Source organism: Leptonychotes weddellii, chromosome 8 (assembly GCF_054177405.1).
Source record: "Leptonychotes weddellii isolate Sample4059 chromosome 8, ASM5417740v2, whole genome shotgun sequence".
Lineage (NCBI taxonomy): Eukaryota > Metazoa > Chordata > Mammalia > Carnivora > Phocidae > Leptonychotes > Leptonychotes weddellii.
In genome coordinates this window covers 31,473,790-31,491,979 of record NC_138376.1, presented here as the reverse complement: position 1 = coordinate 31,491,979, position 18,190 = coordinate 31,473,790, and the positions used below count along the sequence as shown (strand labels likewise).

General features: G+C 53.8%; 2 protein-coding genes across 2 annotated transcripts in view; one reads left to right on the top strand and one right to left on the bottom strand.

Annotated features, from left to right (window-relative positions):
- Nucleotides 1-18,190, bottom strand: part of TOMM6 (translocase of outer mitochondrial membrane 6) — a 401,564-nt gene that overhangs the window by 123,373 nt on the left and 260,001 nt on the right. The window lies entirely within an intron of this gene.
- Nucleotides 6,356-18,190, top strand: part of C8H6orf132 (chromosome 8 C6orf132 homolog) — a 33,499-nt gene continuing 21,664 nt past the window's right edge. Inside the window, exons 1-2 of the mRNA XM_006729203.3 lie at nt 6,356-6,656; nt 17,746-17,852. Of these exons, the coding sequence (XP_006729266.2) occupies nt 6,512-6,656; nt 17,746-17,852 (252 nt within the window). The 5' untranslated portion in view covers nt 6,356-6,511. The remainder of the gene's footprint in view (nt 6,657-17,745; nt 17,853-18,190) is intronic.

Genomic DNA, 18,190 nt, shown 5'->3' with positions numbered 1-18,190 from the left:
TTTTTTTTTTTAAAGATTTTTTATTTATTTGACAGAGAGAGATACAGCGAGAGAGGGAACACAAGCAGCGGGAGTGGGAGAGGGAGAAGCAGGCTTCCTGCCGAGCAGGGAGCCCGATGTGGGGCTCGATCCCAGGACCCTGGGACCATGACCTGAGCCGAAGGCAGACGCTTAACGACTGAGCCACCCAGGCGCCCCAACAATGGGATGTTTTTGCCTGGCCTTCAAGGTGATCTTGCAGACACCTGCCCCACCCCGTCTCCTGTGCTCCAGTGGAATTTTCCTTCTTGAGGTTCTTTTGTTGAATTGTCACTGTCCTCTTCCAGCCTGGCAGGGCCTCTGTTCTGCCTTTGCTGTTCTCTGGTTAGCCCCTCTGTGCCCAGAGTCAGGGTAGGGAGCATGCGGCTGCTAAGTACCTATGGTAAGTCAGCCTCCCAGATACCTGAACCCACTATCTTGTTGAATCTCATAATAACCTGACATTAATAGCCCCTGTTTGACAGATGAACAAACTGACACTCAGAGATATGGGAGCTCAGCCGTGGCCACACCCTGGCTAAACAGCAGAGTCAGGATTCAAACCTATTCCCCAGCACGGATCCTTCCCACTCTGGCACGGTCCTCTCGGCAGGGCCCATGGTTACCAAGGGAAATGAGTCTCTCCCCAGCACCCCGCAACATACCACCCCCTAGGGCTGGACTTGGATCTCCACACTCTCGGGGAAACGGGGTAACGACTTTCTCTGAGCCCCCTCTCAGGATGTGGGAGTCCATCCCCACTCCCCCCGACTTCATCTTAGCCTGATCTCATCTCCTGGCTTGTGCCCAGTCCAGAGGAATGCCAAGGTCAGGGGATTGGAGCCCACCCTCCCCTGCAGGCAGAAGGAAACAGTTTCAGGAGCTGGTCCAGCATAAGGTGTCTCCAGCCTGGAACAAGAGGATCTGTAGCTCAGTAGCATGCGGGAGTTGGGAGCGGTGACCTTGGCCCCTGCAGACACCTGGCTGGGGGTGCAGGGGACCTCAGCCCGCACCTCCCCGGCTCCAAGTGCACTCTCCCAGCCTGGAGTGCGTGGCTTTGTTGGATGTAGGGAAAGCCACAACCCAGACAGAGTCCTGGCTGGGTCTCTAGGAAGAGCACAGCTTCTGGGCCCCAATCTCATCCCACAGTCCGGAAGTGGCCGGGAGAGTCGGCTCTTGGAGGTTCCTAAGTCATTGTGGAGCCAAGATTTAATTACAGGATCGGGCTTTGGCTGTTTCGAGGAGAGCCTGTTTTTCTTTTACTGGGGGAGCAGGTTGAGGTGTTGTTATGAGCAGGAGGGGGGGACCCTGTCGCAGCAGTACCGGGCACAGAGTGGGACCCTGTCCCCGGGGACTCGGCCCCTAAAGCTGCCCGGGCCGCCAGGCAGGACTGATGGAGAGGGAGTACCCACCGTTGAACCCAGGCCTTCCGCAGACTGCCCCCCCGACCAGCCCCCGCCAACGTGGGACTGCAATCCGGGTGAAATGGGTGGGGAAAGGGCAAAAAGAACGCTGACGGTCAGACTCGGCAGCCTGCCAGGCTTCTGGTGTTCAAGATCACACCAATTCTCTCTCTTCCTCCATTTGTGGCCCAAACGCACACAGAAAGCAGGGGGCCAGCAGGGCACAGAAACGAACAAACACTTCAGGAGCGCCCCTGGGCACCAGGCCCTGTGCTGTACTGCACACCCACGATCTTACTGAATCTTCCTGACAGTCCTAGGAGGGGCACTATTACTCCCATGCTACAGATGAGGAAACCAGGGGCGTCTGGGTGGCTCAGTCGGTTAAGCGTCTGCCTTTGGCTCAGGTCATGATCTTAGGGTCCTGGGATCGAGCCCTGTGTTGGGCAACCTGCTCAGTGGAGACCCTGCTTCTCCTTCTCCTTCTCCCCTTCACCCTGCTTGTGCTCGCGCTCTCCTTCTCTATCTCAAATAAATCTTTTTTTTTTTAAAGATTTTATTTATTTATTTGACAGAGAGAGTCACAGCAAGAGAGGGAACACAAGCAAGGGGAGTGGGAGAGGGAGAAGCAGACTCCCCACTGAGCAGGGAGCCCGATGTGGGGCTCGATCCCAGGACCCTGGGATCATGACCTGAGCCGAAGGCAGACGCTTAACGACTGAGCCACCCAGGCGCCCCTAAATAAAATCTTTTAAAAAAAGATGAGGTAACCAGCTCAGAGCATTTTTTACTTCCCCTATATGCAAACTGTCCATCAAGACCTCCCTTTCTTCCTAAGAAATGTCCCATAGACTAAAAACTTTGCTGTGTTTCTACCACCGGCATACAAGTCCTGCCCCCACTCCCCTCCTGCTTGTATTAACTCACTCATTAGCCAATTAACTGACCAATTGAGCAGCTCCCCTTAGCCTCCACTTTCTTCTTCCCATCGTCCTTCATCCTGCTGCTAGATGAGCATCCTCAAAACACAGCTGTTGGGGAGCCTGGCTGGCTCAGTCAGTGGAGCGGGCGACTCTTGATCTCTGGGTCATGAGTTCGAGCCCCATGTTGGGTGTTGAGATTACTTAAAAAACAAACAAATAAACAAAACCCCACAGCTGTTACCAGTCACCAGCGCCTGCTCCTGGTAACCACTGATTCTAGGCCAGAGCTCCTCAAACCTTAACATGCTCCTGAGTCACCTGGGGACCTTGTTAAAACATAGATCCTCTGCTGGGTACCTTAATCCATCAGCTCACTGCATCTCATAACAACCTTAAATTAATAGCCTGTTTAACAGACAAACTGAGGCCCAGAGAGGTTGCCCAATGTCTGGGATGGGGTTTCTCCAGTTCTAGTAGATTTCTACAGTTCTAGTAAGATCCCAGGTGATACAGATGCTGCTTGCTCATGGACCATACTTCTAGACTCTCCTGCCTACTTATTTTTCTTTAATTTTTTTATTCTTCTTTGTTTTTATTTTTTTAAGATTTTATTTATTTCTTTGAGAAAGAGAGTGAGTGATCAAGAGCACAAGCCGGGGGAGGGGCAGAGGGAGAGGGAGAAGCAGACTCCCTGCTGAGCAGGGAGCCCGATGCGGGGCTCGATCTCAGGACCCGGGGATCATGACCTGAGCCGAAGGCAGACGCTTAACGACTGAGCCACCCAGGCGCCCCTCACACTTTCTATTTTTGAACAGCAAATACATTTACATGGTTAGAAAATGAAAAAGTATAAAAAGGCAGTCAAAATTCTCCCTCCCACTTCTATCCCCCAACTGCCCATTTCCCCCCATCTCCACCCCCAGTAACCACTTCTATTAGTTTCTTATGTATCCAAAGTTTTTCTGTGCCAATATAAACAATAAGATCATACTTATCTTGCCCCAAATAGTAGCAAACTATACACACCATTTTGTCAACAGTTTATCAGTTTATCTCAGAGATAACTGGACACAGTCGGCTGACTCATTCTTCTTTAGAGTTGCATTATTCCATTGTGTTGACGTGCCATAATTTACTTAACTAGTCATCTCCAAATGGACAATTTAGGTGGCTTCCAATCTTACCAACTGGTCTTTTTAAGCCAATGATACCCTGGCCAACCTTGCCGTGACCTGCCTCTCACCCCCCAGTTCCCAGCTTCCACCACGCTGAGCTCCTGCTGAGTCCCTCACGCCTCCTGCATGCCCTCCCCAGATGCTTCAGCCACCCCCCCCCCACTGCTGCTGATCTGAACCTCTGCCCCCTTAGTCTCCTCCTCCTCCTCTACTTCCCCTCTTCCTCTCTCCATGTGTCTCTCTCCGACTCCCCAGATAGACTACAGCAACTTGAACTTTGATGCCGTGTCTTGACTTCTCAGGACCCTTGACAGCCCACAGCTGCCACAGAGCAGTTCTCTAGAATACCAGGTCTGTCGTGGAGGACTGCATATGAATGCAGCCACTCCCTGGTAGCTCTGCTGGGGCTGGTTCAGGGTAGAAGAGCCCAGGAGCTACCCTAGGTGGGAGAACTTCATGGCTCCAAGGTCTCCAAGAAAGAAGCCTCTACTCATGCCTGAGTGTCTGGAGCACTTGGGCAGTGTATGATGATGTCCAGGGCAGGCTGGGGCATCTGGGTTTCCCTTGTGCTCTCCCTGTGTGGATGGTGGGAGGAACCATGATGCGGAGATAGGAGGATGGAGGGATGGATGGTATGGGTATGTGTGCATATGGGTATGTGTGTCCTTCCCTTCCCTATTAACATCCTTGTCATCTTTCACGGGCCAGCTCAAGTCTCAATTCTTCCAAGAAGTCTTCCTGGACTTCTCCAGCCCATGCTGACTTCTCGTCCTCTGAATTCCTGCTATGTGTATGAGTGACACCAATCATTGTTCTGAACTTAAGTCATCATGGTCTACTACCTTGGATCATGTAAGCCTCATCTCCCTGATGAGGCCTCAAGATCCTCCATGGTAGAAATAAGGCTTCTCTAATTCTCTTATATTCCCATGTACCCCCAAACCCTCAGCCAGAACCAGACAGTTGGGAGAGCCCCCATAACTGCTCCTTGAATGAACAGCAGTGGGTCTCAGGACTGCCACGGTAGTGGGTGGGGTGAGACAGGGTTGACCACAGGCGTGTCTCCAACCAAAAACATTTGGGGAACACAAGTGTTTCTAAAGATGCTCCTGTCCCTCCCTCCCCCCACCCCAAGCCCATCTGTTCCTCAGTCTCTTCCCTCCTGCTGGGAAAACAATGATCTCATAGCCACAAGCCCTAAAAGCCCAACTCATCCTGTCCCTTAACCTGGAGCAAGTAAAGGGGACTTTAAAAAAATGTCACAGTCATGAAAAACAAAACCAGGGGATGGTACTAAATCAGAGTTTAAAGGCACATGACAAGCAAATGCAATGTGTGACTCTTGACTGGACTGTGGATTGGGAAAAAAATAAACAAAACTGGCATTTAGGGGATAACGGGGAAATGTTTAATACTTCAGTGTGATAACTATTGCAGTCACTTCGAAAAATGTCCTGATTCTTAGGCAAGGGATATTGAAGTATGGGTATGCGTGGGGAGATGGGCCCGGATATCTACACGTTTCCACCTTCAGCAAAATGAAAATGAAAACATAAAGTATGTGTGTGTGTGTGTGTGTGTAGAGAGGGCATGTGTGCAAATGCGGTGACATGTTGACAATCCAGGAGAAATGTGCACAGGTGGTCATTTTACGAGTCTGCCAAATTTTTCAGAATGAAAAGTTAAGGGGGAACCACCTTTGACACAAATTGCTGGACAACTGCAACTGTCTGGGGGCGCTGGGGGGGTACAGGCTCTGTGACTGGTCATCCCCTCCCAGCCGTCCACGCCCACTGCCAGGAAGCACCGGAATCCAACCCCTGGGCCTGGCTCATCCCCTACTCTCAGCACCTTGCACGCAGTCTCCCAGTCATCAACTCCCAGGACCCGCCTAGGGCTGCAGCCATGGCACAGCCTAGCTCCGACTGTCCTCTCCAGCTCCCCAGGTCTGACTGTCCTCCCCAGCTCCCCAGGTCTGACTGTCCTCTCCATCTCCCCAGCTCCAACTGTCCTCCCCAGCTCCCCAGCTCCGACTGTCCTCCCCAGCTATGACTGTCCTCCCCCTCCCTAGCTATGACTGTCCTCCCCAGCTACCACTGTCCTCCAGAGCACCGTAAAGGGCCACAGCTCCTCTCTCTGGGGGAGGAAACCGAACCCTAAGTGGGCTCGACCCACCCTGAGTTTTTAAAAAATTACATTTACTTAACCCACCTTGAGTTTCTAAAAATTATATCCACTTCACTTCCCAGAAAAGGGAATTTGATGTACAAAAAATTGCCAAGATTTAGTCGTCCTGCATTCTCTTTGGAGCTCGGTCACTGTGGCTATTTTCCACCTTTGTCATCAGATAGGGATCCTCCTTTATTGCTTTTCCTCCTTTATTTTATTTTTTCTGATGGGCACTTCCTTATAATCCACTGAAGGCTCGTGGGCCACATTTTTGAGGGCCCGCAGAACCCTGCAACGTGCCCGCTTGGGCCAGCCACTGCGCCCAGTGTCGGGCCCCAGAGTCGTTTCCGAAGCGCCCCTACTGACCTGGTCATGAACCTCCTTAGACGTAGGGGACTAGCCCGCCTCCTCCCTCGCCCAGGGAGGAAAGGGCTGGAGGAGGAGGGCCAGGAGGGGACCTCGGGGAGGCCGGCCGCTCGTCTTGCAGGCTGGGCGTGGGCTGGGCGAGGTCCCCAGCCCACCGGGCCGTGCCAACAATGGCCTGTTGTCGAGGGAGGCGGGCAGGAATGCGGCCGGGGGAGTCGGGCGGCGGGGCGGGGCGGGGCCGGGCGGCAGCCTCTTACCTGGCCAGGTGGCTCGCATTTCCAGGCGAGCGGCGGCGCCCGCAGCACCTGTCGCCGGTGCGCGCGGGCGGGGAGCCGGGCGGCGAGGGGGGCATGGCCTGTTAGGGGCCTCTGGGGAGCCGGTGCCGAGTTGGGTCCGGGGCAGGGCAAGGCCGAGGGAGGGAAGGTCCTTCCCCGGGTGCCGCGCGGCCGGCGGCAGCATGAAAAAGAACCAGACGGTGCAGGGCACGTTCAGCAAACTCTTCGGCAAGAAGCACGCCAACCCCCCCAGCACCTCCCTCTACGCCACCAACCCCCCCTGGATTTTCACCCAGGAGGCCCCGGAGGAGGGGAGCCGGGACTTCGGTAAGCGCGCGCGCGGAGTGGGGGCCCGGGGGGCGGCGGGGAGCGCGGGAGGCGCGGGAGGCGCGGCCGGGAAGGAACACGTTGCAACCCGCGCGCCGGGGCGCGGAGGCGCTGCCGGGAAGGGGAGGCGGCCCTGCTCGGCTGTCCCGGGAAAGGGCCGACCGGGCAGAGGTGCGGGGAAGGAGGGAGGCCCCTGCCGCTCGCCGCTGACCCCGGCCGCTCGTCCGAGGTGATTATTTTCCCTCCCCGGTGAAACTTATGTCTGAGTTATTGTTGTCAGAAAGGCTTCCTGGGGCTTGTTCCCCCCTGCCGAGGACCAGGGCACCCCCTTCTGCCCCCCTCTCTTCCTATCTGGGTGCTGACACGCTTGGCTCTCTGCACAGGGGAGGCCCAGGAAAAATCGACAGAAGCCACTGCTGGCGAGATTACCAGTCGCTGCAAGACACCAGGGTCGCTTCCTGGGGTCACAGGCTCTCACAAGCTGAGCCTGGGGCCCGGGTCGTCTATGGGCTCAGCCCCAGGAGACCAAGATGGGACAGTGGAGGCCAGGGAAGCCCCTCCCGACGGGCAGCTGCCCCTGGCCCCTTGAGTCAGGGTGGTATGCCTCTGCACGTGTCTGGAATCACCAAGCCAGCCCGGCCCTGGCGCTCTGGCTGTGGGTCATCTGGTCACTGCATCTTTGTGCAGTTTGTACCCTCTATAACAGGGGAAACCAGTGCGATGGGGACAGGAGTTCACTTCTCGTGTATGAGTTGAAGCTCTGGGCCCAAAGACAATCACCCTGCACAGCTTTCGCTCACCTGCCTTCACTGTCACCCCACTGTCTTCCCTGACCTTTATGGCCACTGTACCACGGCCCACAAGAGGGTGGTAAAGCCTCAGCCCCTGCTGTTGGATTCAGTTCAGCACCCGGGTTGTCATAGTGGGGACACGAGGCACCTGGACAGGAGCAGGACAAACAAGGTATCACCTCTTCCTGGCCCAAAGATCTCAGACCAGTGGGTGAACAGAGCTAACCATATGCCGATTTGACCATTCTGAGCCTTTGTGATAAAAAATGAAGTGCATAAGGGGCGCCTGGGTGGCTCAGTCGGTTAAGCGTCTGCCTTCGGCTCAGGTCATGATCTCTGGGTCCTGAGATGGAGCCCCGCATGGGGATTCCTGCTCAGCAGGGAGTCTGCTTCTCTCTCTCTCTCTCCCCCTCTGCCCCTCCCCACCGCTCTTTCTCTCTCTCTCTCTCTCTTTCTCATAAATAAATAAAAATCTTTAAAAAATGAAGTGCATAAGGAGCAGAGAAGAGAGATGACCTCAGCTTGGAACTAGGGTTTGAGCTGAGAGGGAAGGGCATCCAGCATTATGTAGAGCAAACAGCAGGAGCAAAGCCTAGGAGGGGCAGAACAGTTTGGAGGCACAGTTTAGGAACTTACTAATACCTGTGTTCTGCCAAGTATAACAACTCTGTGAGACCCGAACACCTTTCCTCGCCGGTGTAGCAAACACTTACTGACCCCTTGTCAGGTGCAAGGTACCATTCTAAAGTCCATATGTTGTTGACTCATTGGACCCTCATCTAGCAATCACCATGTAGTCAGTGATGCAGGTACTATAATTCCTGTTTGTCAGATGGGGAGACTGAGGCACAAGGAGGTTAAGTAACATGCCCAAGATCACACAGCTTTACATGGCCGCGCCAGGGTTTTCTTAAGTATACGATTCAATGATTATTAGGACACTTACTGAGTTGTGCAACCATCACCACAATTTGGTTTGAGAACCCTTCCGTTACCCCAAAACTTCCCTCATGAGGCAGAGCCGATATTTGAACCCCAAAGCCGGGCTCCAGAGACCACACTCTTAGCCAGCTTGCTGAATTAACTTAGTGGGAGGTGATTCAAGGGTGAATATGACTTGAGGGGCACCTGCTGGAGGACACGTTTCCTGCCACCCCTCCCCCAACACACACACACGCACACACTCCTTTCCTAAGGGGAGACCTCAGAAATCCCTTAGACCCTTCTCTGTATTTTTGCCTGCACTAATCGGTCCCTCTGGTGAGGGAAGCGGAGGCATCATGCCCTGTCACCTCCGGCCAGCGGCAGCCTTCACCAGCCTGGGCAGGGCTGAAGCCCAGGGGGCAGTTCCTCCCATTCCCAGGGCAGGGCTGGGCCTCCAGCTGACTCAGCCTGGTTGCACCCTGCACATGGAGGGGTGGAAAACAATATGCACCCAGCAGGATGGCTCCCAGTATTTCCGGGGTGTTCCCCAGGGTGCCAGTGGGTGTGACCCAGCGCCTCTTCCCTGCTGAACGGGACATGTGCTTGGAGTTGGGACAGGAGGGACCAGAGTTGGAGATTCTGTGATGGGATGGAGATACCAGACCTGCCTCTGTCTATAAAGTGAAGGCTAGCCACTCCCTGGGCCTTGTTTTTTTCTTCTGTGAAATGGGGATGGTGTCTAGATGGTCTACAGAATGGCTGCTTGAGGTTTGTACATGGCAGTGGTTTGAAGACTCTTAAAAAGAAAAGCCCTAAAAGCAAGAATTGGCAAAGTATGGCCCTGGCTCAAATCTGGCCCCTGGCCTGTTTTCACAAATAAAGTTTTATTAAAACAGCCAGTCATGCCCATCATTTACATACTGTCTGTGGCTGCCTGCACGCTACAGGGGCATTGTTGCAAGCCGCGACAGAGACCGTATGGTTCACAAAGCCCAAAATATTTACTAGCTGGGCCTTTACAGAAAAAAAAAAAGGATGACTATGATTTATTATGTTCAGGTCATTTCGACTCTGAGCATTTCCTGCCCTTGCCTGCTTCAGCATCTCTTCCTAACACTTCTGTAGACCAGAGGAAGCTGAGGCCATCTTAAGGTCTCAAAAAGGTTGAGATTAGTATTCCATAGGGTCCCTGAGTCCGTAACCTTCTCTGAGATGCTGGTGGTATTAGGCCCTAGAGAACAGGCGGAGGAACGGAGCGGGGAAAACCAATGCGGAGGTGTGTACGGGAATTAAGGGGTAACTGGTGGCTCTGTGCTACAGCCATGTAAAAATCTGTTTGCATAAGGGTAGGCTGGGTGCAGTGGGTAAAATGCAAACAGTCATGTGAAGGTGGTGACGGCTATGTTTTCCTTTAAACAAGTTCCTTGACATATATTCTGATGACTATTAGGAGAGCTTCACTTAATGCAAATGCAATCCTAATGAAGCCTCGTGCCTCCCCCCACCAGCCCACGGAGGGGTCTTAAAAGGCCACACGATTGTTTTCGAAATGCTTGAGAAAGCAGAGATGTGGATCTTCGCAAATTCCTTGATCAGGGACAGGGTGCTGCAGCCAGAAACAAGGCTGTCTGTCCTTCTGGACTCCTCCCTTACTTCTTGGATGAGTCAGCCCACCTTCTTTATCCCCCGCGCCACCCCACCCCACCCCAGCAATGGGTCGTCCTCTATTTCTTGCCTTGTTCCTCCAAATGTAAATTGCTTTTGTCACAACCACATAGGACATTTATTACAAACACAGATTCCTGGGGTCCCACTCAGAATCACTGGGCTAGGACTTCCTGCAGGTCTATATAAATGTGCAGGAACTGTAGCCAGCTCCTGGCCAGGGAACCCCCATGCTCCCTAGGGTTGGCTGTTGGTTCTGGCCTCCCCGCTCCCGGGGGCCCCTGACCTTGTGTTTCAGGCCAGACTGAAAGGTAGGAAGCCGTGAACCCCTGGAGCTGAGCGTACATTCCCTGCCTGGGGCAGGCTGGCACCAGCCTCCCGAAAGCTGACCTGGGCCTTGCAGGGGTGTGAAGGAGACTGTTGTTTACTCCTGTCCCCTGGAGGTGCCCTGCAGTTTGCCAGCAGGTCCGTGCACACATACACGCCCATTATCCAAGCTCCTCTCGTCCCTGTGGTTCAACTCCAGAGGGCCAGGCTCTTCCTTGACCACAGCAGACCAGCTCCGGGGTGCCCCTTCTCTCCCAGCCAATACATGAGAAACAGTAACAATAATATTATCATTATTATTATCAGTTATTTACTGACCCAGGCACCATCCTAAAAACTACATATGTTAACAGAGTCAAAAGGCTCAGGTAGGTGAAAAGACTCAGGGCAGCTCAAATGTTGACGGGCATCCAGTCGCCTGGGGCCTTGTTAAGATCAGATTCTGACGCGGCAGGTTCTGGACAGGGGGACCTGAGAGTCCCCAGGCGAAGTCCTTGGGCGGGTCTGCAGACCAAACTCTGAGCAGCGCACCGTAACTAGGAAGCTGAGGGCGGGTCTGAGGAGCAGCCTCCTCCAGGCCCCGCCCCCAAGGCCCCGCCCCTCCACCCCTCCCCACTCCTCTACCTGTGGCTTCCTGCTCAGGCCCAGCCCAACCTTCAGCGTCCCCTCTGCCCTTGGACAAAGGCCTCTCTCTGGTACCTGGGTCAGGCCTGCTGGGGCTTGCTGGGACAGACTGGCCTTTTCAGGTTCCTGTCATGTGGACCTGTTAATTAGCAAGGAAGGGCCTCATTAACGTCATTTGTGGGTTACATTTGTGGGGCCCACCTGCTGCTTCCCTGAAAGGCTGGGGCTCCTTAGTGACCAAGGATTGGATGTTTCATCTCCATGGGGTGGAGGTGGGGGGTCAATTTGGGGGTTCTGGGTTATTCTGTGTCAAGGCAACAAACTCCCTCGGCTACAGCCCCACCCCTTCTAAGCCCCTGGGATTAGACCCTGGGGTCAGTGCTCTTGCGGCCATTTGGGGGCTTCTGGAAATTTGGGGCTCCACACCATCACCCCAGCCCTCCTCTTGTCCCTGCCAGATGCTCTCCTACCTCTGATTTGGGAGGCTTCCTGCAACATAGGAGTAATGATCCCCATTGGACAGGTGGAGAAACAAAGCCTGAGAAAGTGCTCAGAAATCCTCAGGCAACACATTGAAGAGCCACCGTGTGACCCCCAGAGCTGATTCCTAGGTCCATTTGTTTCCTCTAGGCAGCATCCCGTTTTGAGTTTCTGGAAAAACAGGAGACGGCGGGTCTAGATGCCAGACCCCTGCATTATTCTCCTGCTGCGCTGGCTGTGGCCAGAGCGTTCTAGAGTCAGGTTGCCTGGGCTTGAATCCTGGCCCCTTTCCTTCACCAGCTGTGGGACCTCGGGCAGGGGACCTAACCTCTCTGAACCTCAGTTTCTTCATCTGCAAAATGGGGATAATAAGAGTGCCTCCCCCAAGGTTTGTGAATGGGAATATACAGAGCACTTCGAATCGCGCCAAGCTCATAATACATGCTTTTAATAGATGTTAGACGTTTGCATTTTTATTATTGATTTTCTCTCTAGCTCAGACCTGTCTAGGATTTGGAGAAAGAGCTAAAGGACGGTCCCAAGCCTCAGCCTCCATGGAGATCTGTGGCCGCTTTGGGGCTGGGCAAGGAAGAGCATTTTACCAGGCTTTCGACCCTGAACTTTGGGAGAAAAGAAATGCCAAAGACCAAGTGAGATGCTGTTCCTTTTGGCAAGAAGGGGAGGAAAGGGAGGGCTGGGAGGGAGGCAGCAACTGTGTCCAGGCTTCAGCTTCCCCAAAGCAGGCCGCTGCACCCACTCCACTGCACTCACACTCACACACACACACACACACACACACACGGGAACGAGCAGGGGGAGAGGCAGCAGGCCATGTGCCGTAGGTAAGGCACTGCGTCATTTGTGCCCGCAGCCCAGCACTACAAGTCAGGCACCCTGTTTGGGTCCCAGCACGCGGCTGCTCTGCGACCTTGAAGCAGCCCCGCCCACACTGTGCTTCTGTCTTCCCATCTGCCAAGAGCAGCCCCAAATGTCCGCATTCAGAGTTCTCCCTGACAAGAGAGCAAAGGGCCTCTCGCCTCCCCGTGGCTCACACCCAGGGGTACAGCTAGTTACCCTTAATTTGCTGTGATTCAAGCTCGCAGCCAAACCCTTGCTGCAGCAAGCTAAGGTGGGGCAGAGGGAACGCAATGACGAGAATGGTGATGATGATGATAAGCAGCCCTCCCAATTACTGAGCAGAAATTATCTGCTGGGCGCTGTGCTCACCTGTTATACACTGTGTCTCTCACTCAGCCTCACCCAGCGCCCCCAGTCAGGATCACCGCCCACAGTTACAAAGATGAGGAACAGCCTCCGAGAGACCTAGAAACATGCCCAAGGCCCCACAGTGAATAAGTGATGGAGCCGGGACTGGAACCAGGCTCAGCAGGGCGCTGAACCCGCAGCCTGGCCCCCGCACCATCCTGCCTCCCCTCCCGGCTGGGGGGCTGTGGCCTGCCTGGGTGTCTCCTGGCCTTGCTTTGGCCTCCTCAGGGCCCACACAGCCTCAGCCTCAACGTAAATACCCCTCAAGCCAACGGCAGGGTGGGGTTCTCCCCCGAAAGGAGGCCGTGGAGGAGGGAGCTGCCATCCCCAGGTTGAGGTCTGAGGGGATGCCTTCCTGCTGAAACACATGTGGCCACCAAGAGTTATTTTTGAACCAGGTTTCTGGATATTAGATGGCATTTATGTGAGCTCAGATCCTTGAGGAAGCGTGAATGAGAAGCTGCCTTTGTTTCCTGTCAATCTATGAGAGACAAATGTAACCAAACGCAAAGGGATCCTGCACAGAATCCTGTCAGAAAGAGGATTTCATCTGGGGGGAAGCTGGGATTGTTTTAATGATCAGGTTTGGGTAGGTGGAGGCAGATCCAAATTTCCTCCTGCATTATCACTGTGCTTGTTTGAGATGAGTTTGCCAGGCAGAGAGGCTTGTTTGTATCTTGACAGGGCTGTGGCCCACCTGGGGCTGGGGCTGTGCTCAGACCCCGCTCCCAGGGCCTCCCAAGGCTTCCTGGCTGCTGGAATTGCCCCCCGAAGACACCCCCTTTCTCTGAAGCTTCTGGGTCCATGGTGGTTCTCTCCACTTCCCTGCCTTCTGGATCCCACTGGGATGTTCCTCAGGTGTCCCTCTGGGCCGTGTGGCAAGCTCAAGACCTCCGAGATCCCCAAGGACTCTTCCGGTGGGCAAGGGGCCGAGTAAAAAGACAGACACAGAGGGAGTTTCTAGGTTTCAGGGTGGATAAGACACTAGGACAGCATCTTTTCTTACTGAGCATTCTCATCGTATCCTCAGAGGGCAAACTGTCCAGGCTCCTCTTTGTCACTCCCTCCACCTCCTCACTTCCCCTTCCATCCTCAAGAGGTGGCCTGGCCCTCCTTTACCTCATCAATTGAGGAGGGGGCTACTTCTCAGGAAGGCCCATTCTAGCATCCCTGAGACTGTGATCAGAGCCGAGTTCATTTACTTCTATGGGAAAATCCACAAGTTGGACTCTATTGTCTTTCTGTTTAGTTTGGACCTTGATCTTGAGGCTTAGAAAGCCCCAGCCCTGACCTTGAACCTGTGGAGGACCCAGCTCATGGTGGTGGCCCCTCTTGCGTCGCCTGCTGGTGTGCCTTTACCAGTCAGGAACTGAGCCCAGGGACATCTGGGTGGCTCAGTTGGTTAAGCGTCTGCCTTCAGCTCAGGTCATGATCCCAGGGTCCTGGGATTGAGCCCCGCATCGGGCTCCTTGCTCAGCGGGGAGCCTGCTTCTCCCTCTCCCTCTACCACTCCCCCTGCTCGTGCTCTCTCTGTCAAATAAATAAATAAAATATTTTTAAAAAAAGGAACTGAGCCCAGGCATGAGGGGCCCAGGGAAAGTCTGGCAGGTTCTAGCCACACGTCTTTTGTGTTTTGGTTTTTCCTTTTTTTTTTTTTTTAAGATTTCATTTATTTATTTGATAGAGAGAGACACAGTGAGAGAGGAAACACAGGCAGGAGGAGTGGGAGAGGGAGAAGCAGGCAGGCTTCTCGCCGAGCAGGGAGCCCCACACGGGCTCTATCCCAGGACCCCGGGATCATGACCTGAGCCGAAGGCAGATGCTTAACGACTAAGCGACCCAGGCGCCCCTGTTTTGGTTTCTTCTTAAAGCAACATACATTTATTATCTGAAGTTCTGTTGGTCAGGAGTCTGACACCGGTCTTACAGGGCTAACATTGACGCGTCTGTAAGACTCTGTTCCCTCCTGGAGGTTGTAGAGGAGAGTCTGTTTTCTCAGCTTCTGCAGCTTCTAGAGGCCACCTGCATTCCTTGGCTCGTGGCCCCTGCCGTCTTCAGAGCCAGCAGTGGCCAGTGGAGCCTTTCTGACATCACACTCCAACTCTGTCACCACATTTCCTGCCCTGACCCCTAGGCACACCTCTTAGAACTGGGGAACCAAACTGGATTTCCAAGAAGCGCCTGAGTGGGGAGGAACCACTGGGGCCTTCCACCCCTGCCTCAGGCACAGCCTCTCGCCTCCGATGGGTTTCCCAGAGATTGACTGTATTTTTAGAAAGGGTTCCCCTGCTGGGGCACCTGGGTGGCTCAGTCGTTAAGCGTGGGCCTTCGGCTCAGGTCATGATCCCAGGGTCCTGGGATTGAGCCTCGCATCGGGCTCCCTGCTTCTCCCTCTCCCACTCCCCTTGCTTGTGTTCCTGCTCTCGCTAACTCTCTCTGTCAAATAAATAAATAAAATCTTTAAAAAAAAAGGGGGGGGGTTATCCCCTGCTGAAAACAACCACAAACCAAGACAACAGTGCCTCCCAGTCAGGGCTGAGTCATGGAATCTGTGAGGTGGTTAGAACCCTTGCACCTGCGTGGGGGTCAGATTCGGCTCGGCCCCAGCCTGAGCGTGCCCCCGGGCAAGCTTCACCTCCCGCCCCTCCCCAGAGCTGCTCCAGGGCCACAGCCAAGACTCTCTTACCCCTAAATAGCCACCCCCACCCCTCGCACCCTGTCCTCCCATCCACACCATGTACGTGGCGGGATTAGAATTCCCTACTCTGGAAGCAGGGCAGGTAATGGTTCAGAGATCAACCCTGCAGCAGAAACCCCAGCTTCACCACTTACTCTGAGGCTTTGGGCAAGTTCTTAGACCTCTCTGTGCCCCAATTTCCTCATCTGTAAAATGGGGATAAGGACTGTCCCAATTGCATGGAACTGTTTTAAAAAATTAAGTGAATGAATAATGTGCAAGATGCCTAGAACAGTGCCTGGTCCATTAAAATTGCTCACTAAGTTTTACCTATTATTATATTATTACTACTATTACAGTGATCTCCTTGCCAGGGTGCTCCCTTCCAGAGCTTCTAGGCACACATCAATGTCATGACAATTCAGCTGTAGAAAGGAGTCTCCATAGACCCCAACACTAGTGCAAAGATGAGATGAGTAGAGAAAAGGTCAGCCTTTCTCTGGGAGCCTGCCTTTCTTGCTATCTCTGTGTTAATCCCACCCCACCCCCAGTCCGAGGAAGGGCCCAGCAGCCATATCACGCACGTCGGATTTAGACCTTTGGTGTCCACACAGCACTATCTAGGCAATGTCCCAGGGGATCCTGGTGTCAACAGGCAAACTCTTAGAAGCCAGAGAGAATCAGGTGGGCCTTAGGGGTAGCCGTCGTCGGGTTTTCCCGTTATCTCTACTTTAGTGGTTTCTGATTGGGCCAGATCTGCACTCTTATGTTTCCCCTCTCCTCCCCCACCTGCCCCCTGGCATCTTGATCTCCAGGCTCAGGTGTGGAGCCTGGTAGGGACTGGGCAACCATGTCTTCCTGGAGGGCACTGGGCAGGCCACTGCTGGGAACTGGAGCTACTGGAGACTGTGGCGCACACAGAAAACTTGTCATTTTGGCCCCTTTTCGGAGGTGGAGAATCGGGAATGTTCCAGCTGCTCTCTGCCTGGTGGGGCAGCACACAGGGGGCTCTGCATCCAGTTGCTGTGACGTTCTCCAGAGCCTTTGTGGCACATTCAAAACCCAGATTCTCACACAGAGAGGGGGCTGTGGCTGTAGGTGTGGGAATTTGGGGTGAATGTATTCGGATCTCAGGACTTCCCTGACAAGCCCAGTCTCTCTTGAATAAATCTTTTGGCTTTCTTGCAATTTGCTCCTGGAGTCAGGTGCAAAGGGAAAAGTAATCATGATTTGTTCAGTGTTCCAGTTACAGGATTCTGGTTCATTGAGATTTTGACCTTTCTTCTCTTTCCCCTTCGGCTATAGAGGAACAAAAAGTCCCTCATGCCCTGTTAAATGGGTGAAAGCCCTTGCTCATGACCAACATAGGAGGTCCACAGTGACCCTTGCTTCTAGGAGATGACAGTATGAACCTGGGACAGACTATGAAACCCTATCAATGAGCATTAAGGGTCATGAGGAAGATTGGTTGAGGAAGTGTGAATGGCTTCTCACACCCTCCCCACTACTGTAGAAATAGCCTAGAACACAGACCCAGTAACTAGAGGAAGAGAAAGGTCTTTGTATCATCTTCCTACAGGGGAAGGGACCACATTTGTTGAGCACTTACTAAGTGTAGGCCACACTAACTCCTCATAACAGTCCTATAAGGTCAGCACTAACATCACTCCCATTGTACAGATAGGAAAACTGAGGCCCAGAGAAGTTACACAACACTGCCAGTAAGTAGCCGAGCTGGGATTTGTACTAGGTACAGGGACCCTACTGTCCCACTCCTTCTGCTCTGCCCCCAAGGGTGAAATGCATGGAGCCATGCTCGCAACCATTGATCGTTTGGGGGATTAAGGAAGTCTTGAGTTAGAAGAGTCCAGAAGGTGGGTGCTGGGCCACTGGGAGCAGCAGGTGACCTCATCTGCTCTGCTTGTTCCAGATTAGAAATTCAAACACTTGAGGAAAAAAAGCCACCTTGCGTTCCTCCCTCGCTCAGAGATAAGCTTTAGTTGGGGCATTGGCCACACTCTCAGGGCTCCTAAAGGAGGGACGACTTGTCGAAGTGTAGCCTCAGGAGCTGTACAGGGGGTCAGGAGGAACATGCTTCTGGGGCAAGCTGAGGCCCCAAGAAACAGCCCCCTGGAATCCCTCCCAACCCCACTGCAGTGGGCCCTGTGAGCACCCACGCCATTGACAGGATCTTGTGTAAGAGGCGCTGAGCTGAGTCAGATGGGCCAACCACAGGGCCTGGCTCTCCTCCCTCGGAACTGCAGGGCAGATTAACTCAGTCGTCCCACATGCCTTTGATCTCCAGCTCATGGTCTCCTGCACTTGTCTCCTCCAGGTGGCATCTATTATGGAGACCATCGGTTTAACTCTGTGAGTGAGTCAGGAACAGCCACGCTGAAAGCTCGGCCAAGAGTCCGGCCCCTACTGACCTTCCTTCCGCTGGTGAGTATGGTTCTGGGCTGGGGTCTGAGGGTCTGCTCTGGATGGGCCACCTCGGCTGCCAGAGGAGGCAGCCCCTCCTGCCCTAGCCCAAGTGGACATCAGCCTCACCCCCTGTTCATTCCCTTCCTTCCTGATGCCAACCCAGGGTGGCTCCTGGGAGGAGACGTGGCTGAGACTCATGGCAGGAAGGCTGAGATTAGGGGTGTCAGCTCCTCCGCGTTGGAACCCGAGGAGAGGTTATGGGGAACTTGTGTGCAGTGTCAGCACAGCGATGGGTACCTCTAGCTAAGCAGGATTCACATCCATGTTCCACAAGCATGGACCACAGCCTGCTCTGT